This window comes from Heterocephalus glaber, unplaced genomic scaffold, assembly GCF_053883595.1.
Source record: "Heterocephalus glaber isolate CG9 unplaced genomic scaffold, H.glaber_assembly_v1.0 deba00001124, whole genome shotgun sequence".
NCBI classification, from domain to species: Eukaryota; Metazoa; Chordata; class Mammalia; order Rodentia; family Bathyergidae; genus Heterocephalus; species Heterocephalus glaber.
The window spans coordinates 182,042-207,362 of record NW_028258197.1 but is presented as its reverse complement, the minus strand read 5'-3'; the positions used below and the strand labels follow the sequence as shown (position 1 = coordinate 207,362).

General features: G+C 48.1%; 1 protein-coding gene and 1 long non-coding RNA gene across 3 annotated transcripts in view; one reads left to right on the top strand and one right to left on the bottom strand.

The window, feature by feature from the left end:
• Positions 1 to 25,321, bottom strand: part of Mrc2 (mannose receptor C-type 2) — a 54,286-nt gene that overhangs the window by 17,221 nt on the left and 11,744 nt on the right. Inside the window, 7 exon segments of the mRNA XM_004868588.3 lie at positions 478 to 632; positions 791 to 979; positions 4,417 to 4,560; positions 5,220 to 5,333; positions 5,524 to 5,688; positions 5,900 to 6,073; positions 6,941 to 7,342. Of these exon segments, the coding sequence (XP_004868645.2) occupies positions 478 to 632; positions 791 to 979; positions 4,417 to 4,560; positions 5,220 to 5,333; positions 5,524 to 5,688; positions 5,900 to 6,073; positions 6,941 to 7,342 (1,343 nt within the window).
• Positions 17,404 to 24,902, top strand: LOC110346455 (uncharacterized). 2 transcript variants are annotated; one of them, XR_002390531.2, is made up of 3 exons: positions 17,404 to 17,929; positions 21,161 to 21,283; positions 24,574 to 24,902. It is a non-coding gene; the product is annotated as an uncharacterized LOC110346455 (long non-coding RNA). The 2 variants fall into 2 exon arrangements; XR_002390532.2 differs by having other exon boundaries at positions 21,161 to 21,270; positions 24,574 to 24,901.

Sequence of the window (25,321 nt, the reverse complement as noted above, 5' to 3'; positions counted from 1 at the left end):
CAACAAAAAGCAATCATAATTTCTTAAGCAACTCCATAAAACTTAAAAGTAACTCCATAATTTCTTAAGAAGACAAGACCCTGGGGTGGTTAGGGTAGGAATTTGGAGGCGACAAGGGCTGGCAGAGTGGACCTTTCTGTGGGGCTGCCACATCATACAGGTTCTAATGCCACCTGCTGGCAGGGAGGAGCAGCTGGCGGGAGGTCAAGAATGGACCAGGCAACATGCATGGGCTTTAAGAGAATTGACTCCTGGAATTCTCCCAGCGACCGCTAGTAACTTGCCCTAGTGACTCAGCTAGTGGGGAGTGGAGGTGGACTTAATCCCTGCAGCCTTTCCATAGGGGCGAGAAAGGTCAGTGGGAAGTTGGGGGACAGATGAGAGGACAAATGGACAGGATAGGCAGGTGCTGAGAGGAGCTCCTTCAGCGGGAACATGTAGATGCTGTGACCCTGTCACGGGGAAGGAGGATCTCACCGGGCCCCAGATGGTGACACAGTCCTCCAGACTATCCCGGAAGTTGTTGGGCTCAAAGGGGTGCCAGTGGGTGAAGCTCACAAGGCTGCCATCAGACCACTCAAAATTCATCTGCAGTTTCAAGTCGTTGAGGCCAATCCACAGCTCCTCCACCTCTGGGTCAACAGGAGAGCAGGGGAGAGAAGATACCGAGGGGTCAGCCTTAGCCGCCAGCAGGGAAGGAAGAGAGTCTCCGAGCCTCCTGGGCAGGATGGGATGGACAGCATGGAGACCCTGCCCTCCACCCCAGATGTGTGGCCAGGCAGCTCCTCACCTTGCTTGATCTGCTTTGTGATGAACTCCAGCTCGGCCATGCTGTGGATGCTGAGAAGGTCACCGCCACCCCGAAGACAGGCCTTCTTGGATTCTTGCCAGCTGCGCTTCTCAGCCTGCAGGCGGTAGCAGTGGCCCTGGAAAGGCTGCCAGCTGGGCTCACACTCCACCTTCACATTGGCCCACCTGTCTGCGAGACCCACAGGGCCGCTGCTCAGAGACTGAGCTACCCAGTTTGAATACCAGCCCACTGGGCGTCAACCCGGGCAGGGCCTCCAAGCCATCTCCTCCCAAACCTGTCCCAGATCTGCCTTTCCCTCCCCAAACAGTCTTGGACATGCTGGAGGCTAAGGGGCAGAGACCCAGGTAGTGGAGGCAGATTCCACCCAGGACAGGACAGCTTCTTTGCTTCTCCTCTCAGAAAGGCATGGGAAAGAGATCAGGACAAATCAGCCCCCTGAGCCTTGGCTTCCTCCTCTATCAGTGGCATTCCCTGCTATGAGAATCAACTTGGTCTAAGGCTGTCTTGTTCAGTGCATGGGACCACCATTGTTCTCCCACTGAGCACCAACTTTGGTGGGCAGTGCTGGGTGGAGGTCATGAGGACAAGGGCCTTGAGCCTATAAGGGGCCCAGTCTGGCCCACCAGGAGTCCAGTAGGTGAGCATCCAGAAACATTACGGGGTGCATAAAGTCACTGCAGACTGGCCACATTCTTGGGCTAAAATTCCTCTCCTTGCTCCTTTCCCCAACCCCAGCTCCTCTCCATCCCAGGACCCTCTCTCGCCTTCATTTCAGTGAATTTTAGGTTCACCCTCTAGGTATTGGGGTCTAAGGGCAGCTGAAGCAAACAAGCCCTTGCTTGGATCTTGGCAAAAGCAAAAAGGATTTCACCAAACCACCCACAATGTCAGGCTCGGGCAGGATTCTGCCCCGGCCAGGCAGGAAGGCGTGTGCCCACTTGAAGCATCACCCCAGACTGGGATGCTGGGGCCTGCTTCATCCCAGCGGACAGCTCCTGGTCCAGGCTGCACCTTTTCTCTCAGACCTGGCAGGGTAAGGGCTGGAGTGAGCTCCTGCCTTGGCTCAGGAACTGTCAATCATCTCTTGCTGGTCAATGAGCCAAGACCCAAGGCTGCAGCCCCCAGACAGAACTGATTTTAGTGATTGCTCGGATCTGAGGTGGCTTCAGGAAGGGAAGCTCAGGAAATGTGGGTGCTTTGGGGACATGATGGTGCCCGCCTTCGGAATAACATGCTCTCATTCTGTGATGAGACACAGAAAGCAGAACAGATTTGAACTGCCTGAAATATGCCTCCTGCAGAGAGCTAGGGCTGGTGTGGAGAAGGAAATCCGAGGCCACAGACATCTACAGGTCCTTGGGGCCTGAGAAGCACTTGCCATAGGGAAGGCTCAGACAACAGGGGTAGCTTCTGGGAAAACCAGGGGTTGGTGCCCGTCTCAGGTTTCCTCCAACTTGGAGTGGGGCGGCCTGGATAGGGCTGCTCCCAAGCCCCCAGGGAGTTGCGGGGAGAAAGCAGTGGCCAACATTCAGAATCAATCTTTGGCAAGACTTTCATGGTCTGGAGCAGGAATTGACTCTATAAGCTTTTCATATTCTGTGTGTTTGTGGATTTTTTTTCTTTCTGGTTTTGCTAGCTTTTCTTTTTGAAAATCTCTTCACCAACCCCACAGCCACCCAGCAGGAGCAGTAGCTCCTGCAGCCTACACTGATAACCCCCACCTACAGAGACTCTGATCCCTGGTGGCAGGCGAGGTCTCTAGCCTTAAAAGCGCCCTGCGAGGTGGATGTGCTTATACTCAGGTGACAGGCGAGGACTCTGCACCTTGGAGACTAAGCTGCTTGCCCAAGGCCACACACCACTAAGGAGCAGAGTCGAAAACCAGGCCCTGCCTATTGCTCCACATCCATCTCCCCCATGAGGCCCCAAGCACTAGCTCTGAATCCGAATATGAGCAAAGCACTCCCTGGTTTAAGAACTGCGAAGGCTCCTCAAAGCCTGCCCAGCACCACCCAAACTTCACCGTGCAGCCAAGCCCCTTCAGCAATTGGCTACAACCTGCCTTTCTGAACTCCTCTTGTCGCCATGCCCATGCTAGTGCTTTTAAACTCTACCTACACATGACTCACCTGGGGCTTTTGTTTATTGCAGATTCTGATTCAAATTAATAGCTAAATCTTGGAAGCAGCCTATGAGTCCATCCTCAAATGAATGAATAAAGAAAATGTGGTATTTACACACAGTGGAGTACTACTCTGCCATAAAGAAAGATAAACTTGAGTCCTGTATAGGATAATGGATGCACTGAGACCATCATTGTCAAGTGAAATAAATCAGACACACAAGTTTAAATATCATATGGTTTTTCTTATATGAGAAACCCAAAATATAAAGAGCAAAATAAAAGATAGATAATATGGAGATAGCTCTTTCTCAGATGGGAAAGGGAGGAAGAGATGGAGGAGGGGACGGGAATGGAAAAAGAATTGAGATGTGTTCTGTACATGTACCAACTCGTCACAAGGAACATAATCATTATATACTGCAAACATGAACTAATAAAAACTAAAAACAAAAAAAAATTAATCGGGGGGGCAAGACCAGCAGTTAGAATCTGCATTTCTAACATGCTCCCAGGTACTTCTGGGCTGAGGTGCACATTTGGCAGTCTACGCTCCAAACTGCACTACTCAGCACCCCTACAGTTGCTGTGTACCTCCTGCTCCGCTCCCTTGTACATTCAGGTCCCTCTGCAGGAATGCCCTTCTCCCACACCACTTTTTGCCTTAAGCTTATGCACAACTTGAAAGGCCCAAGTCAAATGTCACTTCCACAAAACCTTCCTTAACTCTCAGAAGCTTAATCAGTTTCTCCTCTAGCACTTTTTATATGGATTTCAATAATACTTCATAACTCAGAATATTGTCATTGTGTGTAAAGATGTCTGTCACCTTCAGCAGACTGTGTTTTCCACAGGGCACGGTGAATATTGCCAGCACTTAACGCAGTTCCCAGAAAATGGCCCTGGAATGAATTAGTGGCACATTCCAATTCTTCAGATTTTAGATAAGAATAGAGCATAGATAAGATAAGAATTAGAGCATTAATTAGATAAGAATAAAGAGCATTAGAGTTCCCTTGTGCCATAGAGAGACCAAGAGGTGAGGCTAGGCTAGCTATGTTGTGATTTATATCTAGATGTCCCCCCAAAGCCTCATGCGCTCATAGGTGGGACTTTGGGGGCATGATAGTCACCAGCGGATTAGTCCACTGTAAGTTTATACCTAAATGTGATGTTTGGTTTGGAGGTGAAGACTGGTTGGAGGAGTGTGACCTGAAAGGGTCTATCCCGCCCCCTTAATCCCTCTCTCTGCTTCCAGCCTGTCATGCCTTGAAGCAGCCTCCTCTGCCACACCCCTCTTCCATGCTTCCTGCCTTGGAGCCAGTAGACTATGGCCTGAAACCTCTACAAACTCTGAGCCAAAATAAAGTTTTCCTCCTCACAGCTGTGTGTATCAGTGATGAGAAAGTAAATAAAACACTGGGCTAGGAGCTGCACCCCCACCCTGTGGCCTAGACGCTGGCCCACCTGTAGGGTGGCTCACCTGGTGGGGTGGGCTCGGCTGTGGCGTTGGGTTTCTTCTTGCACACATAGGGCAGCGCAATGCTGCAGTCACGGTTCTGCCAGCCTCCTGACGACTCGGTTCGGATCACTCCACAGTTCTCCTCACTTGGGTTGTCTGGCTGATCTGTGGGGCACACAGTGCCAGCATCCCAGGAGAGAGAAGTTCACACCATGGCCTCTTCCTCCAGGAAGCTTGAGCTAGCTGGAGAACCCCAGCCCTCTACTCCAGCTCCACTACTGGATCCTCATTATTTTCCCCTGGTACTGAGGATTGAACCCAGGACCTTCACACTGAGCTACATCCCCAGCCCTTTGAAAAAATTTTCGACAGGACCTCACTAAGTTACCCAGCTAGGCTCAGGTTTGTATTCCTTCTGCCTCAGCCTCTGAGGGTGATGGGGTTATAAGAGTGTGCCACCATGCCCAGCTGTCCTCATTCTCTCTAACCTGGGCCTACACTGTCCTGAAGCCCCATCCAGCCATGGGTACCAACCCCAGCCTGGCCTCTCATGGGTGCACTGGCAAAACTGTGCACTGCCTAAAGCTGTGAGTAGAGGTCAAAACCCAGTCCACTCACCAATCCCTGGGACTTGGGGCAGAATCCATCTGCCTGAGGTCAGTTTCTAATTCACACCAAGGCACTGCTTGGATTAGTGGGGCCCTGTCCAGGAAAGGGTGGGAATCTGTGCTTGCCCCACGCACTACTGCTCTGGCCTTGGGTAGGTAGGGAAGGAGGAGGCCAAGTGGCTGTGGGGTCCCTGCACCCTCAGACTCATGTCTCACCACTCTCCCAGTTGAGGTATTTGAGGGGCGAGTTGTCCGACCACTGCCAGCCTCCACTGGTGTCCAAGTCATTAAGGCCGATCCACAGCGTGGAGCTGTAGCCAGTGAGGAGCCCTGGCAGCAAGAGGGGGTACTGAGAAGGGGTGGCCCATCCTCAGCCCTCCTGCTCTCTTCACCAATAGCAACCTTACCCTCCTCAAGCAGAAAGGGCATGGGGGACTCCACTAGGGGAGCAGGCCTCAGGCTGCTGGCTCCCCGTCCTGCCCAGGATGGGTCAGACCCCCAGAGGCTGCCTGCCCCTCACCATTGATGTAGGTCTGCTCATAGATCTCCGTGATGCTCAGCAGATCTGCCCCTTGCTGCTCACAGCTGGCCCAGGCCTCCCTCCAGGACAGCGTGGACTGGAAATTAAACTGGTAGCAGCTGTCAGTCAGCTGATCCTTGTCCCAGAAGGTCTCACAGTCGGTACCTGTCACCATGACAGACGGACAATGGTCCCTCCCCAACCCTCTCCTTTAGCCCACATGGGTCCCCAGAGACCCTGCACAGGCTGCTCCACCTAGGAGGGCCAGTGCCTCACCCTGGTCCAGAAAGTCCTGAGGCCCACACTGGATCCCTCCTCAGTTCCTCACCCTCCTCACCAGCCCCTTCCTGTGCCTCCCACATGGCCCTATTCTCACTCTTGATGGGGCAGAAGCCCCAGCGCTCATCTTTGCCGTAGTCCTGGGTGGTGGCACACCACAGATGCCCATCCTCTCGGCCTGTGCTGGTGCAGCTGTGGAACCACTGGTTGTCGTACTTGAAGGGGATGGTGCATGGCTTTCCGTGAGAGTTCCCCTGGATGGTGTAGACCTCTGCAGGGGAGAACAGCCAGGTCCTTGGCATCTGGACCCACAGACTACCCACCCCCTTTAACCCTCAGGGAAAAACCCCCAGAACCCAGTGAACTACAGGTTGGCAGGGGTCAGCAGAGAGTGGAAGGGGGCGATGGTGGCAGACAGTGGCTTTAAGTCTCCCTCAGGTCAGCCCAAGGGCTCAGAAGAGGTCCACTGCACGCTGTGGGGAGGGGAAGAAGCTCCCTAACTCCCCTTGTCCAAAATCCAGCTGGGTGAGGGGGTCTCTCAGTCCCCCACATGGCTGAGCCTAATGGAATCTCTGCTCAGCTACCCAAGCCAAGGGGCTCCACGCTTCCCCGAAAAGTTCTATCTTGGAACTCAGGTATCTTCCAGGAAAGAGCCCCAAGGATGGAGCTGCCTACCACAAGAGGTCCCTCACTGAGTGACAACTTGCAACACTTACAACTTGTAAAATGGGTGTTGGGTCACCATGGGGGTCTCCCTTAGAGAGTGGGCCTGGGGGAAGGGAATTTTTATTTAATTTTAGGTTATTAATTTTTGCATTGTTTGAAGTTTTTTTTTTGGTACCAGGGATCGAACTCAGGACCTTGCACTTGTGAGGCAGGTGCGGTGGCCCTGGGCTAAATCTCCGATCCATGGTTGAAATTTTTATAACCATGTGTTCGTTTTGAAATTTTAAAAACGTAAATGCTTTAAAGTTAATTTTTCTAATTATTCAAAAATGTTGTGTATTATAATTAAAGGTAGTAACTGGGAAAAGGCCCACATAAGCCAAAGGCCTTATCGCTTAGGAGACTGTCCCTCCCTGATCCAGCCCCGGTGACACCAGGGACCACAACCCCTTGCCTGCAAGCAGCCTCTCACCATAGTAGGGACGAGCACACAGATCCTCCTCACTGCCATAGATGTGCCACTGGCCACTGCGGGTCTGGTCACCACGTTCAAGGGCACCAGACTTGGATGTATTGCCAGCACGGCCCCCCAGGAGTAGGGACAGCTGGTCACCCAGTGTACGACAGTGCCAGCGAAGACTCAGTGCCTCCCGGTCACACTCGTACATGCCCAGGGAGGTGGTGGTATTGGCGCCTGGCCAGCCTGTGCCTAGGCACTGCATGGTGCCCAGGTTGAAGAGCCGGTTCCGAGAGACCCACTTCCAGCGCTGGGCAGAGAGGCTGGCATTGCAGGCTGGGGTGACTCGGACCTGTGCACCCTGGGCTTCCAGGCAGCCCTGCAGTCCATGGCTGAAGATGAGGAAGACACCTGGTTCTGGAAGGGAAGGCAGGACATGAAAGCATCACGCAGACTCTGGCTGGCCTACGGGCACTGACCATGCGCTTCTCTCACACATTAAACCACTCGGTCCTCACTGTCAGCACTTCGAGATGGGGGAAGGGGAACCTGCTCTGTCCCTGTGCCCAGAGGAGGCATGGACCACCTCTGTTCTAGCTCCAGGAACACCTAGAGGCAGGGCTCAGTCCTCTGTCCCACCCCAAAGCAAACCCAACTCTACACAGCAAGTCCTGCACCATATAGTCATCCCCTCTTACGTGTGGTATCACTTTCCTCAGTTTCAGTTCCCCACAGCCAACTACATTCCAAAAATATTAAAGGAAAATTACAAAAACAATTCCTAAGTTTTCGGTAACTTTATGTTTTTGGTACCGGGGATCGAACTGGGGACCTTGCGGTTGTGAGGCGGGCAGTGGCACTAAGCTAAATCCCTGGCTCCTTGGTAACTTTCATTACAGTATACTGTAATAATTTTTCTATTTTCTTATCAGTACTGCACCTAATGCATACATTTAAGCACGGGTATGTACGTATGTAAACAACATAGCATATACAGGTTCAGCACTCTCTGTGGAGACTGGATGTGCAATGGGATGTTTCAGGCATACACTTGGGGTCTTGGAACGCACACCTGTGGGTAAGGGAGGACTACTGTACTTTCCCAAAGATCTTATGAAGATCAGTAGAGGTGTTTATATCACATACCAATCGCAACCTCCATTCATCTCAATCTGTTACAGATCATGGCTTTTCTGCCAAAGTTCTTCTCTGGCCTGGAAGTATTTGTTTCACTCCTCCCCTTGTCCCTCAGCTTCACTCGTATCATCCTTTGCTCTTTCTAGAATTCTCCCAAGCTGCTTGGCCCCCATACCCAACCACTCTCCTTCCCATGACTAGTTTTTAGACAGAATAATTTAGCCCTTTGGCTTCCTCAACTTGCATCACAGACTCCTCTGTGGAAGACACTGGAGAACCCAACCTACTCCCAGCATATCTACTTTACAGACTAAGAAATGGAGGTTTAAATTGCCTGAGTCAGGAAGTAGATTAAGAGATAATCTGGGGTTGGGGTGAAGGTGATGGGAAGGGGAAGTGACTACCAAAGGATACAGTAATTGGAGGTTTTTTTGGGTTTTGTTTGTTTGTTTTCTGTTTTGGTTTTCTTTTTTTTTTTTGGTTTGGGGGGAGGATCGAACTCGGGACCTTGCACTTGCGAGGCAGGGAGCGGAACCGCTGAGCTAAATTCCTACCCGTTTTTTTTTTCTGGTACCGGGGATCGAACTCTGGACCTTGCACTTTTAAGGCAGGCAGCGGAACCACTGAGCTAAATCCCCAGCCCTTGTTTTGTTAAATGAGACAGGGTCTCACTATGTGGTTCAAGCTGGCCTTGAATTCACTATGTAGCCCAGGCTGGCCTCAAATTTACAGTGATCCTCCTGCCTCAGCCTCCCAAGTGCTGGGATTACAGGTGTGTGCCACCACGCCTGTCTTGGAGTCTTGAAAATGTTCTAAACTTAGATTGCCTTAATAGTTGCACAACTCTGAATATACTAAAATCCAAGTAACTGTACATTACAAGAGGGTGAATTTTGTGTATGATTTATGCCTCAGGGAAAAGGAGAGGGAGGAGGAAGTTAAAAAAAAAAAAAAAGAAAAGGCAGGATTGAGGCTTAAAGACATTATGTACAGGTACTGACCCTCATGAGGAATGGGATCATCATGTACAGCAAACATATACTAATAAGAATTTTTTAAATTACACAACACACACAGATTGCACATCCTAGTCTCCATATCCTAGTTATGAGCACATCCTTACCCATATCCACTCACCCCCCAGCTGCTCAGGATAATGTTCATGTCTTAAAAGCATGAGTCAGGTTGCTAGTGTTCAAAGTCCAGCTTTTCACTTACTACATGACGTAAGCAAGGGTTTAACCTCTTTATGAGTTGGTTTCCTCATCATGAGACTATTGTAAGGATTAAATGAGATGTGACTGAGGATGTAATTCAGTGGTAAAGGGCTTGCTTAGCATGCACAAGACCCTAGGTTCAATCCCTAGCACTTATTTTAAAAAAGAAAACAGTTTAATTGAGAGATAACATAAGAAAAGAGTTGAGGCAGGGTTTGGCACATAGTGAGAGTATTATAAATGTTTATTATTGTTATTATTATTCAGTTATGGGTACCAGGAGCATGCCTATAATCCTAGCACTCAGGAGGCTGAGGCAGGAGGACCACTTCAAATTTGAGGCCAGCCTGGGCTACGTAGTGAGTTCAAGGCCAGCCTGGACTATAAAGTGAGACACTGTCTCAAAACAAACAAAACAGAAAGAAACGATGAATTCAGTGGCCTAAGAGTTTTGTTCATGGCAAGATAAATTCCATAAGCAAAGTCAAAATTCAAATGAGAAAACTATATGTAACTAATTAGAGGCAAAAGATCTTCTCCCTAATATAAAAAGAGCTTCTACCAAAATGAACAAATTAATAAGGAAAACATCAACAAGTACAGTAGAAAATAAGTAAAAGGTGTGAACAGAGAACTAAACAAATGAAATGCAACTGGCTCTTAAATATCTGAAATGACAGCCTCACTCATAATAAGAGGAAAATAAATAATTCAAGTCAGATACATCTTCTCACTTTCAAATTCCTTGAAAGGTGACTCATCACTTTTCAGTAACCTTTTTTTTTGGTGCCAGGGATTGAAGGGGACCTTGCGCTTGTGAGGCAGGCACCGGAACCACTGAGCTAAATCCCCAGCCCCAGCCCCAGTGACTTTACTGTTTTTTTTTCTTTTCTTTTGGTACCGGGGATTGAACTCCGGTCCTTGTGCTTTCAAGGCAGGCAGCGGAACCACTGAGCTAAATCCCTGCCCCTTCATCACTTTTCAAATAGAAGCCAAGCTCCTTACTATGAGCTGTACCTGGATGTGCTCAGGTCCTGCCTGGCAGCCCGATCTAAATCACTCTGCTTCTTACTGCAGCCTCACTGGCCTCTTGGCTCCTCTTTGCCTCACAAGCCTTGCAGTGTTCCGCCCACCTAGCATTTCACATTTCAGGAAAAAAAGGCACATCCTTAGAGAGGCCCTCCCTCTTCTCCCAGTCCAAAGTAATCATAGTTACTCTACATATTGCTTGACTGGAGTCTCTTCACAATCTCTTTATTCTGGGTTTTTTCTTCACTATCTGGGTTGTGAATCTGCATCTACCGACTTTTTTTTTTCTTGGTTATGGGTCACTTCTTGCTACTGCCTACATGTCTAGTACTTTTTATTACACATTGGACATTGTGGATAATCTCTAGTACTTTTTATTATACACTGGATTTGTGGATGTTTTTATTACATGATGGAGATTGCGGTTGCTGTTATAGGTAATCCAAATGTTTTAAATCTTCCTATTGAAGACTGTTGAGTTTTGTTGTGGCAGGCAGTTAAATTACTAGCAGATCACCTTGATCCTGTGGAGGCTTGGTTTAGGCCTTCTAGGGTGGGGTTATCTGGGTTGAGCCTTGAGTCTCAGGGTGTGGCTCCTAGTACTGATTTTAATCCTAAAGTGAGGTCTTTCTGGCCTTTCAGAAGCCCTTGGGTGATTACCAGACCCCCCACCCCCAGACATGGTAGAGCTTGGAATTCCCAACTGTTTGCTCAGCACAAGGCAGCAACTCCCAGCTGCTGGTTCTTGCTGGGTTTAAAGCCTGGCCCTGCGCATGCACAATTTAGAGGAGTCACTAAGGATTTGAAGGTAATTGGTAAGAAGAACCTCCATAGCTCTTTCCTTTCCAGGATTTTCTCTCAATTTTTAGCCTTTCTGGTAGCATTAAAATCTGGCCTCTGCTTCTGGGCCCAGTAATACTGCTGCTTTCTGATAAGTTCCTCAAACTTGGCAGTGTGCTCTGGGGGCAAAGCTGGCTCAACTCGCCACTCATCTAGTTTGCTTTTTTTCTTTCAAGGATTTTGTCCTCTCTGAACCTGTGGGTTTTGTTGCTCTCCCATGTCCTTCAATCACCCTACTTTCTATTTTATCCTTAGTCTATAAATACTCTTGGCCAGAAACTCAGAAGGATACAAGCTACTCTGCCATTTCTAGAGCCAGAACTCATTGTCCAGCGTGCTCTGCTCATCTTCTGCGGGTCCCCTCTTGTTCATAAACTCCAGGGGATCTCTGTCTTCTCCACCATTGTAACACCAGTACTTATGCCCTTCCTGACACCCAGTAGTGCTTAATTCTGAATAACCAAATGAATGTGTGTGTGCATGAATGAATCTCATACCCAAAAAGGAGTCACAGCCAACCAGTCCATCTTTCTGTACTTGTCTATCTGCCAGGTTAGTTTTCCCAAAACACAGTGTCCCAGCTCCAGCGCTGAGTGTTCAAAACACCATACTTGTAGGGCAGAGACCTGTCTCTCCGTCCCTCTGCAACATCAAGATAGCCATCCTCTCTGGCCAGACCCGGGTGAGCTTCCTGAAGGATCACGAGGGCAGATGCTCTCCCATCTCAGGGTCCCCCACCTTTAACTTGCTCCTGCCCTTCTGCTGATATGAATGTTTATGTCCCTCTCCAAACTCCTCCATTGAAATCTTAGCCCTCAATATGATGGAATTAGAAGTGGGCCTTCTGTGAGGTGCTCAGGGGCCCTCACCCCCTCTACTATGAGAGGTTACTGTAAGAAGATTGTGTCTGAGAGAAAAAGAGCCCTCTCGAGACACCAAATCTGCCAGCTCCTTGATGGTTGACCTCCCAGTCTCCAAAACTGTGAGAGATACTTTTTTTCTTCTTTTCTCAATACTGGGGATTGAACACAGGGCATTACACGGAGCTTCATCCCTAGCCCTTTATTTATTTATTTTACTTTGAGACAGAGTCTTGCTAAGTCATTAAATTCCCCAGGCTGGGCTCGAACTTGAGATTCTCCTGCCACTGGGATTCTCCTCCCAGAGTGGGCATGGCAGATGTGTGCCATCACATCTGGTTTGAGAAACAAATTTCTCTTTTTGCTGTTGTTATTTTGTTGTTATTGTTGCTGTTGTATTTTAAAAATAAACTTTACTTTATCCCATTCCCCCTCAAGCCCCCTCCCTTCCCTTTGTTTGCTTTTTGGTACCAGGGATGGAACTCGAACTCGGGTCCTTGAGCTTGCACACCAGGTGGCGAAACCACTGAGCTAAATTCCGGGCCCCTCTCCCTTCCCTTTGTACAAAAGCTTCGTTCCATTTTTCCTTCTATTTTGACTTTTTCTTGTCTCTTCCTTCCTTTCTCCCTCCCTCCTCCCTTGTTCCCCTTCCCATTTGAACATTTTCTTCCCATTTCCCAACATCCATTATACATCTCAGTCCTTATTTCCACCTTTGGTTTCTCATACCAGAGAAACAACGCGGTATTTTAAACACGTGTGTCTGATTTATTTCACTTAAGAGTATGGTGGCAAAGTCCACCTATTTAGCTATAAATGTCTGAAGCTCATCCTTCTTTATGGCAGAATAGTACTCCATTGTATAAAAAAAAACCCTCACATCTTTTTTATCTACTCATCAGTTGATGGGCATTTGTACTGTTTTCAAGATTTGTTGCTGTATTTTTCCAGTATTGGGGATTGAACTCAGGACCTTTCCCATGTGAGGCAGGTGTGGCACCACTGTGCCACCACCCTGGCTGCTGTTGTATTTTTGAGACAGGGTTTCACTATGTAGCCCAGGATGGCCTCAAACTTGAGGTGATCCTCCTGCCTCAGCCTCCCAAGTGCTGGGATTACAGGTGTGTGCCTTCATGCCCAGAGATTGAGAAATAAATTTCTGTTGTTTGAAATCCACTCAACTGTGGTATTTTGTTAGAGTAGGCCAACAGATTAAGACGCCTTCCAGCCACCCTTCAGAAACAATAAGCTGGCCCCAGGACTTGATCCAACCCTGCACAAACTTCCTTTAAGGCTGGGTGTTTTATTCTCAGAAATTCTATTCCAGGGAGGACAATTAGTAGTGAACAAAACTATCTCTCAGCAGAGGGTAGGAAAGGGGTCTGGGACCAGAAAAGGAAGAACATATTGTTTGTGGGTGTTTTTTTGTTTTATTTTGTTTTGTGTTTTTGGTACCAGGGATTGAACTTAGGACCTTGCACTTGCGAGCGAAGTAGGCTCAATGCCACTGAGCTAAATCCCTGGCCCCTTGCTTGTTTTTATAGATGCTTCTCAGAGATGGGACTGGACAGCCAGGTCCAAAACCTCACAGGAGCCCAGAGCAGCCAAGGGGGCAGTGTCTTCTCAATTCCAGATGTAGTGACATGGTTGTGCCAAAGGGCAAGTGAAGGGTCCATGCTAGCTGGCAAGGGTCGCTCCCAGGGTCAGGCTGACCTCCCCTCACTCGATAGATGAGGAAACTGAGGCCCAGAGAAAGAAAGGGACTAGGATGTCCAATCACAGCACCTTTCAAGGGCTCCATTCCTCCTGTCACATAAGGCATGGTAGTGGGCCCCCTCTTTCCTCCAGTGTCCTAGGTTCAAATCCACCTAACTTCCTGGAGAACTTGGCAGATGCACACCTTGTTCCAGGCAACACTGAGGCCACAAAGAAATGCACAGCACTCAACACCATCCTTACCTTCATGGGATCTGTAATCCAGTCAGAGAAGGACTATGGCTTTGGACACAGGAGGACGAGACCACAAACCAGCCCTTAAAATTCCAAGTGCCTAGGGGAGCTGGAATGACATGCTCAGGGCAGAGCTCTGGAAACTGAGAGTGCAGCTGAGGCAAAGGGAGAAGAATGCAAGTCACAGAACTGCCTGGACAGCAAACGAGGGTCAAAGAGCAAGGAGAGGCCTGCAGGGCGCTACAAAGCAAAGCAGAGGATGAGGAAATTTTTGCAGGTGGATCCTGGGGACTCTGCCAGGCTGGGCTAGGGACTCTTGGGGGAGCATTTTCCACCCAGAGTTGAGCAGTGGGCCTGGGCCTTCACAGAAAGGAGACCATTTCTATAGGGCCCAATGGAGAAGGAGCAAGGAGAGAGGGAAGGGTTCAAGTGCATGCTGAAAACCACACTGCTCTGGGTTCTTTGTATCCCTGCTCTCATCAAGCACTTATGAAGAGGCAGAGGGGCCCAGATACAGAGGTCTGATGCCCCCATTCCAAGGAGGCTTCTCCAGCTCCTCTTGCTTCATAACCCTGGCAGCAACAGGTGTCAGTGTGGGCGTGAAAGTGCCCACCTCAGAGGTGCAGGGCCCCTCGCCAGTCTTGGGATTGTCCTCCCTAATTGTTCATCAAGTCATGGCTCAATATGTACTTGTTCCATAAGTGAATAAAACAATAAATCTAGGCAGGGAGCTGTGCACTGAGCACAGGGTGGAAGGGGTTCATTTAATAAAAATTTAGAGACTTTTCCAGATTCTGAGGCACCAATGATAGAGTGAACAATACAGACATGATCCCAGCCTTGTTTTGTTGTTTTTTGTTGTTTCAAGACAGAATCTCATTTTATAGTTTAGGTTGGCCTTGACCTGACTATGTGGCACAGACTGGCCTCCAATTTTTGGCAATCCTTCTGCCTCAGTCTCCTAAATTCTGGGATTACAGGTATGCTCCACTATGCCTGGCTATGATCTCAATCTCAAGTGCCATATGGTCTGGCAGGTGATATTCTCTCCACTGATGATATGGAGATGATACCAGAATCCTTACCTTCTCTGAGGCCTATATCTCTTGCCTCTTGTTTTTTGTCTGCCACCAAACTTCCTGTCTCCTTCCTGTTACACATTAAGAAGATGCTGTTTGGGTAGATCCAAGCTCAGTCCTACTGGATCCATCGCCCTGTCCAAAGTGAGGTAACTGGGCACAGAGCTCAAACAGGGCCAAACAGAGAATACCTTTGGAGAACAGAAAAGTTTTCTCTTTCTGTTGAGATTGCTAATCTAGGGCTGCCCATGGCCACATTTCCTATAGAGAGCAGAGCAGAGCAGAACTGAGCAGAGCGGAGACCTAGAAGGAGGGGAAGCAGGTTCTAGTGGTACTGATATCCAGTCCCTGCCTGAGTTCCTGTTGCCCTTCACAGGCTCTTCCCTCTACTCTAGGAATCATTTGGGATCACTATTTTCCCCCTTTGTTTCCTGTTATGCTGGGGACTGAACCCAGGGCCTCACACATGCAAAACTAGTGCTCTACCACAAAGCTATACCCCGCAAACTCCAGGTCACTTTTTTGCTGAGCTAGTCTGCCACTGGGTTGCTGTCCCCTGTAATCAAAAAAAATTCTGATGAACACACAGCCCCATGTCTCAGGGCCAAAGCCCACTGCACAGTCTAGAATATCAGCCCACTCTCTTTACTCTGGGGAGGCTACTGCTCCGGACCCCTTCTGATCTGGCCTGAGAGATCAGCTTCCTGGGTCTGCTGTAATACCCCACCAAGAGGAGGCTGAATCCATATCCCATTCTCCCGGGGGGGCTTTTTCACCTCACACTGATGAAGCATTTATGAAGCGCTGTAGTAGACACTACAGGGAAACTGAGGATCAATCAGATAACACAGACTCTGCCCTTATTCTGCTTACACAGTCAGATCTGACATATAGTGCCTATAGAGGGCTGTTGGATAGAAGTGGACTTCCCAGGTAGCAGAAATACAATGGGAAACCCAGTCCTGTCACAGAAAGAGCCCTATCACAAAGCAACACATTGATAGGAAAAAAACACTTCATGCTTCTCAGACACCCACATCATCACCTGGGAAATGCATCCCTATACACAGAGGCAAGGGGTTCTGCAATCATTGGTTACCCCAGCTCTTCCCTCTGGTCAATGAGGCCTCCTTTCCCTTCCCGTTTTGATGCTTCAGTGGAGCCAGGAGGCTGGCAGCAAGGGCTTGACTAGTCTGTCGCTCCACAGCAAGCCTCCCTGCTGTCCTGGCAGCTTCCCCCATTGGGCCCAGCAGCAGAAGGAGCCTTCGAGCTGACCTGGGCCAGACAGCTGCTCTCCATTATAAGTTGAAGACATCACTGCCGAAGGAAGAGAAGTTAATTCTTGCACGATGCCTGGCACGCGGCAGATTCTCAACAAATATTTGCTGAATGAGAGGCATGTGGAATAAAACCCTGAAAGGCGCAAGAAGAGGCGAGGACAAGGAGGGTGTTTGAAGTTGGGGAACTGCAGGAGCAAAGACCGCAGGCAGGAATTCTGGGTCTAGTGACCACCTGGCTTGGTTCCTGAAGAGCTGGGCACTCAGGGGACCTGATGTGCTACTTGAGCATGGCAGGGCGGCCTCCAGCCCCTAAGCTTCTCCCTCGTCCGCCACGCAGAGGCAGAGGCCAGGGGTCATCCCAGGGAGAGCCAGAGGCCGCCTGCGGGCCACCAGCCAAGAGGAACAGCTGTTTTCAATGAGTCGCTTGGCCCTGAGGCCAAGACTGGAAAAGTCCGAGTCAGCAGAAGCTGCCAGCCCCGTCTTGCTAAGGGGCCAACCCGGGGGACCCAGCAGCCCACCCTGCACTGCCCCACAGGAGCCTGTCCACGTAAGTGCAGGCGCTGCGCCTGGGATGGGGCCGGGGCCATCCCTCTGGTCAGGGCCCAAGCCCGGCCCAGCGGTGCCCTATCCGCACCAAGACTTCGAGCTTCCGTGGGTCCCCCGCCACCCTTGGATCCTCTTCCTCCCCGGCAGCCCTCCGTTCCAGCCAGACGCCCATGGACTCAAGGCCGGGCGAACGCAGCCCCAGCTCCCCGGCTCAGCTCTGCCTCGTCCTGTGTGCACAGAGTTTCCAGCTCCGGCAGGAGGGCTTCCTCCACCATTCATCTCCAAATGCTCTTCTCTCTGCTCAGAATGCTTGTAGATATTGGTATAGCAAACTGGCAGGGAATGGGCGGAGGTGGGACAGTCACCTCCACCTACTAAACCAAGAGGAGGGGAGCGAGGTGCAGGGGAGGCGGGAGGGAGGAACCCGGGTAAATGGCGACTCCTCCCACTCCTCTGTGCTCTCATCCCCTGCTGGCTTTTGTCTTCCTGTATTAAAACATCACAATCATTCTCGGCCTGTCCTTTCCCAGGGCCCATCTTGCACGACGCCACCCAGCGCTGGTTGAGAAAACCAGCGGCAGCAACCCCCGCATGCTGCGGCGGGGCTCGGGGCCTCCCCTTCCCCGCAGGTGCAGCCCAGGCCCGCACGCCCTCGGCCAAGCTCCGCACACCCGGGTCTTCGTGGGCACCGCCCCAGAGCCGTCCCAGCCCCCAGCCCGAAGCCAAAATAGCCTCAGAACCACTTCCTTCCCCGTGGGGGGAATTGCACAAGAGGGCCGGCTCCGGGGCGGCAGGACGTGGCTTTCTGGGCTGGCACAACCCAACCCCATTGATCCGGCTGCGAAGGGTGCGATTCAGGACTCCGACCTCAGAGCTAGCGGAGGATAGCGGTCCTCCCAGGACAACCGCCACTCCTCACTGAGGCCCATCCCTGAGGCTTCTGCCGAGCTACACATTTCATGTCTGTGGAACAGAGTTGTGAGCATCTTACTTGATAAACACCGCCAGGAGAGCTATGCGGGGACCCATCCCCAGAGCCCCGCTTGGGTCCCCACACACCGTCCAGGTAGAGGATGGATGACTGAGTGTATTTATTAGGAGACGCCCACACCTATTTAGGGAGAGAAGCTTTTTTAAAAACTTAGTTTTGACAAAGTGGTTGCAGAGATGTGGTGGACTGGAGGGTGACCTGTGGCTAAAATATGAGAAGCCCTCCTCCCTGCAGGGTCAGCAGAAATGAAGATTTCCTTTAGGCCTTTTTGTAATTTTCAATTTTCCATAGTGACATTTTATATTAGTTTTCTAAATAAGAAAATAATTAAGCCAGGCACGGGGGCACACATTTGTAATCCCAGTGCTCTGGGAGGCTGAGGTAAGAGAATCTCAAGTTTAAGCCCAACCTGGGCAACTTAGACCTTATTTCAATAAAAAAAAATAAAAAGGGCTAGGGATGTATGGTAGCTCAGTGCAAAGGCCCTGGGTTCATTCCCCGGTACAACCAGTCAGTAAGTTACATACACATAAGGAATGTATAGCACAACGATTTATGACAAACTAGGGTTTAAAATACTAAAGTTCCACTCAATTCAATTACTAAGCAACAGTCTTTCAAGTGACACCTGAAGTCCAGGGTAGGCTTTCTCACCAACTCTGCACAGAAGGTCCTCGTAGACCCATCACCCTCCACCCCCAGGGCCTAGGTATGGTCCCTGGCCTCTGTCTCCACAAGGTCTGGGGCCAGGATACATGTTTGTTGAATGACAGAATGAATGTAAACCAAGAGGTTTTAGAACTCATCCTTTAGCATGTGGTAACTGAAACATGGAAAGGGTTAAGTGATTTGCCCAAGGACACTCAAACAACTGAAACCTTGGTCTTTTCTAAAATAGGTATGAAATTTAAAGTTCTGAACAGCACAGTGCCAGTATTTGACCATATAATTTACTGTGCAATACTGAGAATAAAGTGGAGAGTTGGTAACAATTATACCAGGACAAGCAGCATAAATCAGGGCTGTCCCAGATCAACTAGGACAGATGGTCACCCTCCATTTAAATAATGAGACACAAATAATAATACTACAAGCAAACGTTTACCATGCACTTACTAGGTTCCAGGCACTGGGTTCCAAGACTTTCTTGTTAATCCATATCACAACCTTCAGATGTAGCTGAAATCATTTCCACTTGACAGATGAGGAAATGGAGGTATTAAATAACTGAGAGATTAAACATCTTGACAACACAGTTATTGAGGAGGAAGAGCTAGGATGGAGGCCAAGACTGGTTACAAAGCTGAGCTCCAAACCACTTATAGGTATTTTAAACTGATACAGCTCACAGGCAAGTTGGGTTTGGCCTCCACCATGCATGAAAGAAAAGTGAACCAACATTTAAAACTTGAAAGCTCTCACATGAAAATGTGGATTCCAGCTTCTTTGGGAAATATCAGAGGGCCTTGCTTGCATCACTAAGCCAGCGTGCTGGTGCCAGGGGCTGGGTGGAGCTCGCCTGTCTACACCCTTCCTTTTTGCATCAGCTCTCTCACACACACACTGAGGTGAAACCAGAGTGCCCATGTATTACCATGCTTGCAAAACTGTTTTTCTCCAGGTAGTGAAACATTCTTTACTATCCTAGTCTCTATTAAGAGTGACCAGGGGCTGGGGATTTAGCTCAGTGGTTCCACCGCCTGCCTCGCAAGTGCAAGGTTCTGAGTTCGATTCCCAGTACCAAAAAAAAAGAGAGAGTGACCAGAGCCGGGTGTGTTGGCACGTGCCTGTGATCCTAGCACTGGGGAGACTGAAGCAGGAGGATTGCTACAGGTTTGAGTCCAGCTTGGGCTACTCAGTGAGTTCAAGAACAGCCTGAACTACATTGTGAAACACTGTGTCAAGCCAAAAAAAGTGTAACCAGAGGGCTGTGCCTCTGTGTGTGTGTGTGTGTGTGTGTTACTGGAGGCTGATAGTGTAGCTCAGTGGTAGAACACTTGCCTAACATGTGAGAAGCCCTGAAATCAGTCCCCACTATCACCAAAAAAAAAATAAAGTGGGTAAAGGCGTTCACTGTCCTGCACTCACTATATTCCTGTGACACACTGCATTCCTTTCATGGGATATGTCTCAAACCCAGCACAATATGACTAAGAAAACATGACACATCTCATAATGAGCTTTTGCTCTATTCCCTGACCTGACTTCAAGGATGTTTTGTTTAGTTCTAAAAGCACAGCAGGGCACTGTTTCAAAGTCAAGTGAATTTAGAATTTTTGTTTGCAAACTTTAAAGATCTTCCTTAAACTACCACGGAATATTCAACACTTTCTTTTTTTGTTTGTCTGTTTTGTTTTGTTTTGTTTTGGTACTGGGGATGGAACTTGGGTCCTTCCGCTGAGCTAAATCCCTGGCCCCCTATTCAACACTCTAAAACACTTCTGCAAGGACAGGACAATAGGCTCCAACCTACCTTCTCCGGAAGGCCCCACAGTTGAAGGTTTGAATCACTGCTTTCAGATCCTTTGGTGCTGGGGTTGGTGCCTCACTTCTGTAAGCCCCAACTTGGGGAGGATACTAATACAACCTGCCTAGAGCATTTCTAGGAGGATTAAGGGAGAAAATATGCTGATAGTGCTCTCTACCTGGTGAGCACTCAGCAAGGACAGCCCTCTGCTTCTTGATATTTAAGCGAGAGAATCTGTGTTTCACTGCAGAGAGCCTGGGAATCAAGCTTAGCAGACACTGCAGTTTGGGCAAGAGGAAATAATGCCAAGGACTCAAGTATTTAAACTGCTTTTCAGAAGAATTAAAAGGAAAAATAAACCCACCATCCAAATACATAGTTCTCTTCCCTCCATTCCCATGGGTGCCCTGTCCCTCGAAACCATCATTTGTTGCTTTGAACTTCTGGATCTTTTAGCAGGTCTCCCTAGAAGGGAGCTGCAAGGCGAAGAGGCAGGCAGTCCAGGAAAGGAGGCAATTTCTGGGAAGGTCAGGGCCCATCGGTGTGATTCTCTCCCTGCCACATTCCAGTTCGGCAGAAACACCAAGGGCAGGCAGAAAGGGAAAATGAGGTCACACAAGCCACAGCTGGAAGGCAGTGTGTGGAAAGAGGTGGGGCACCCCTTGGCCGGGCAGATGCTGCAGCAGGAACCTTCGTGGGACCCTTGCTGAGACTCAGGCAGTCATGAGGCAGATCTGGCCTGGGAGTCCAGTTCCCATTCTACCATTTACAATCTAAACATTAGGGCCTCACTCTTCCTTGTGAACTGAGTTATGAAGAACTCGTCTTGCCTTTTCCAGGTTGCTGGGGAGATCTACAGGAGTACTGACAGAGTCTTTTTGGGGGCTTGTCTTCCTTGTGAACAGTTCCAGAGCTGTGTCCTACCTGCCGGATGCTGGGCGTAAATGAGGTGCTCGATATATGTATGTTGAACTGTGCTCAACTAGCTAAGGTAGAAAGGCAGGCTGCCCGGCCGTGTGTTCTATGTGTAAGGGTTCAACATCCTCTAGATTACAAACTGCTTTAAAAATAGATCTACACATTGACAATGAGCAAAAGGGAATAAAGGAAACATGAAATTATCTGTTCTGCCAGGCTGTTGGAGTATGGGTAACTTTCTTTCATATTATATTTCTTGAATAAATAAAACTGAAGCAGGGAAAACACAGCAGGGATCTTCAGATCTTCAAAAGAAACACATCACACTGTATTCCCACAGAACCCAAGTCAGTGCTCAATAAGCATTCAGCGAGTTTAACTTGCTTTTCCCTGGCTGGTCACAAAGGGTCATACACAGGACACACCACACCACCACCATCACCATTTTGCACTTGATCTTAGCCAAAAGGCCGAGAAGCGATACCATCACCATTTTGACATCAGCAGGACCTAAAGAATGTCTTTGAGGGTCTCCTCCAGACTATTTCTCTTTTCCAAGCTTTCTAGTCCCCTTTCCTGTTTTCCACACATTTTTAAGGACATATAACTGCTCCCACAGCCATTCCTGTCCCTCCTTAATATTAATTAAAAATTAATGGAGTGGAGAAGAGAGTTAGTTTTGAATTCCTGCTCTTGGAACTGAGTTACTTGACCCCTTCCATCCCTCAGTGTCTTTGTCTGGTCACAGGAGAAAATGTTCCTCCAGTTTACCACATGTCATAGTTACTGAGCACTTCACTGGTGCAGGAGCTATGCCCAGCAGGCACTGCCCACTGGGGATCTGGCAGGACTAGTGAGGTCATAGGTGGGCAGACTGCACCTCACTGTCCCCCACAGTGAGCTCATGGGAATAGCAGGCCCAGGGGGGAGGCCTTTTTGTAGTATTTGGGAGCATCTATCAAAAGCTTCAAAGCATAAACCTTTTGGCCCATAATTTACTCCTTAGGAATTTAACTTAAGGAAATAATTAAGGAATTTACAACAAGATTTAGCTACATAGCATTATTTGTAACAGCAATGATGGTGGGAAGAGAACTACTGTTCAACAACAGAGTGTTGACTGAGTAAATTGAAATGCATCCACACAATGGACTATTATGCAGACAATAGAATGTCTAAAGGAGTATTTGGATATGGACAGGATATGTATTTAGGATATGGATAGTATTTGGATCACATTCTGTTGCTGATTTTTATAAAGCCCAGGCTGGGGGGGGCAAGTGTAGCTCAGTAGTAGAGCATTTGCCTACCGTGTACAAAGCCATGAGGTCAATCCCCAGCACCACAAAAAATGAGTAATTTTAAATAGACAAAACCCAAAAATGAATATATGGCACAATCTCATTCTCATTTTCTCTCCCGCTCTTTCTTTAATCAAGTAATGTCTGGAAAGACACTTCTGCATTCTTTTTGTTAATCTTGAGCAGCCAAGTAGCCTGGGAAGGTTGATTATAATGCAGGTGCCAAGGCCCTACTGCAGGCCTACTGAATCCAAACCTCAGGGAGAGGGGACGTCTGGATTGTAAACAAGAGTCCCAGGTGACGGGAAGCACGCCAGAGTTCCAGGCCCCTGTGAGCCCCTAAGCTTAACACGGCTTCTCATTGACTCGTGGAATGACTGCTGGCTTTTACTTTCTACTCTGTATCTACAAGTAGTGTGTTGATAACTAAAAAGAGATAGAAAACGTGCATGTGTGTCTTATTTTTGTTTCAAACTTAACCTTATGTGACCTCAACCCCTATGTGCAGAGTTCCATGTGGTAGTGGAAAGGGAGTGAAGGAGTAAACCATGGGCTCCCAGAAGAGCTCAAGGAGATGAGACCAACCACCCAATCCTGGGGCCAAGGAGCAGAGACTTCCCAAAATGAAAAATCTATGTGAGGAGCTGGTGGTGTAGCTCAGTGACAGAGGGTATACTTAGCATGTGTGATTGGGTTTGATCCCCAGCACCCCACAAAGCTGGTTGAGTTCAGAGGTGTTAAGCTGAACTCAAGCCACCTTCCCGCATTAGAAGTGCCATCAGTCTAGGTCAGAGCAACAGGGCAAGCATCCCAAGAAACATATAGCATGCTTACCACTCTAACCTACATGGCCAACAAAGTACGTTCTGGCACATTCAGGCAACAAAATCCTACGCAGCCAAGAGGGGTGTGGGGTGAAAATATATGGATGACATTGTCAAATGAAAGAATGATACAAACCAAGAGAATATTAATGTAAAGGGTTCCCCCCCAGTGTAAATTTTTATACAGGGAGAATGAGAACAGGAGGGAGAGGAGAGGCAATCTGTAAGGATATTCTCCAAAGTGTTAACAGGAGTTGTGTCTTAGTGGTAGAACTTCAGGTATAGCAAGAACATCCCTTATCCAAAATACTTGGGACTGGAAGTGTCTCAGATTTGGGAATTCCCAGTATTTTAGAATATCTGCATATAGGACCCAAGTCTAAACATAAAATTTATTGGCGTTTTTTTGGGGGGGATGTACTGGGAATTGAACTCCGGGCCTCACACTTGGCAGGCAAATGCTGCACCACTGAGCTACATTCCTGGCCCTAAACATAAAATTTATTTGTGTTTCATATACACCTTATACACACAGCCTGATGGTAGTTTTACACAATCTTTTTAGTGTGCCTATGTTTTGACTGCCAAACCACACATTAGATCAGGTGTAGAATCTATTACTCATGGTACCATGTCAGCATTCAAAGTCTCAGATTTTGGAGCATTTTGGATTTCAGGTTTGGTATGATCCAATGTTTAGGTTAGAAATGTAATCTGGGTTCAATCCCCGGTACCAAAAAAAAAAAAAAAAGAAATGTAATCTGGGGGGAGGTAACATTTTTCTATTTGAATTGTATACCATGAATAAGTATCATTTTCTAGTCATAAAATGTATTATTATGATTCTTTTGTGTGTGTGTGTGGTACTGGGGATTGAACTCAGGTCCTTGTGCTTTGGAGGCAGGTAGTGGAACCACTGAGCTAAATCCCTGGCCCATAGAAATATATTCTTGTAGGGCATGGTGATGCATGCCTGTAATCTTGGTACTCTGGGAGGCTGAAGAAGGAGAATCACAAGTTTGAACACAGCCTGGGCAATTTAGCAACTTAGACCCTGTCTCAAAATAAAGAAAGAAAGAAAGGACTGGGGATGTAGCCGAGTGCAAAGGGCCTGGGTTTAATCCCCAATACTTCAAAGAAAAAAAGTTTCCTTCTTGATACATATATATTTGCACCCATTTAAATTCTTTATTGATTATCTTTTTGCAGTTTCATTCAAGTTGGCTAACTGTAGCTCTGCAGATGTTCAGCTGTGCTGCAGAAAGCCCAGAGAGAGGAAGAAAACGAGCCAAGCAGAAAAAGTTCGGTGGACTGAGTGAGTGGCCATGGGAGATGGGAACTCAGTCTGACCAAGTCTAAGCCCGAAGTGCTTTACAGACCTTACCAAAAGGCCAAGGGCGTGGAGAAAGAGAGACAGTTAAAAAAAAATACTTCTCAAATAAAATGTTTAAATGAATAAAAAAGTGGAAAGATAGTTTTTGTTTTTTGTTTTGTTTTGTTTGTTGGTACTGGGGATCGAACTCAGGACTTCACGTTTGCCAGGCAGGCGCTGTGCCACTGAGCTAAATCCCCAGCCCTGGAAAGGTATTTTTAACACATATGGCAAGAAGCTCATGTAAGTCAATAGGCACAGAGACCATGATGATTTTAAGGTGCCAACACCTGAATAGGTAAGATGATAAAGGATATAAGCAGATATTTACAAAGAAGAAATAATGGAACATAGTAAACCTGTGAAAAAATGTTTACATACTTAAAATACTGATAACACTCTTATTTTCTGGATCTCAATGTTGGTTACATGGATGTGTGTACAGTTTGTGAAAATTCATCAAGCTAAACACTTATGCTGTTCACTTTTCTGTATGCATAGTATCCCCAAGATAAAAGTTATTCCAAGAACTAAAATCTTAAAAACAGAACGGATAAACACAAAATTCAGGAAAGGGACTGGTTG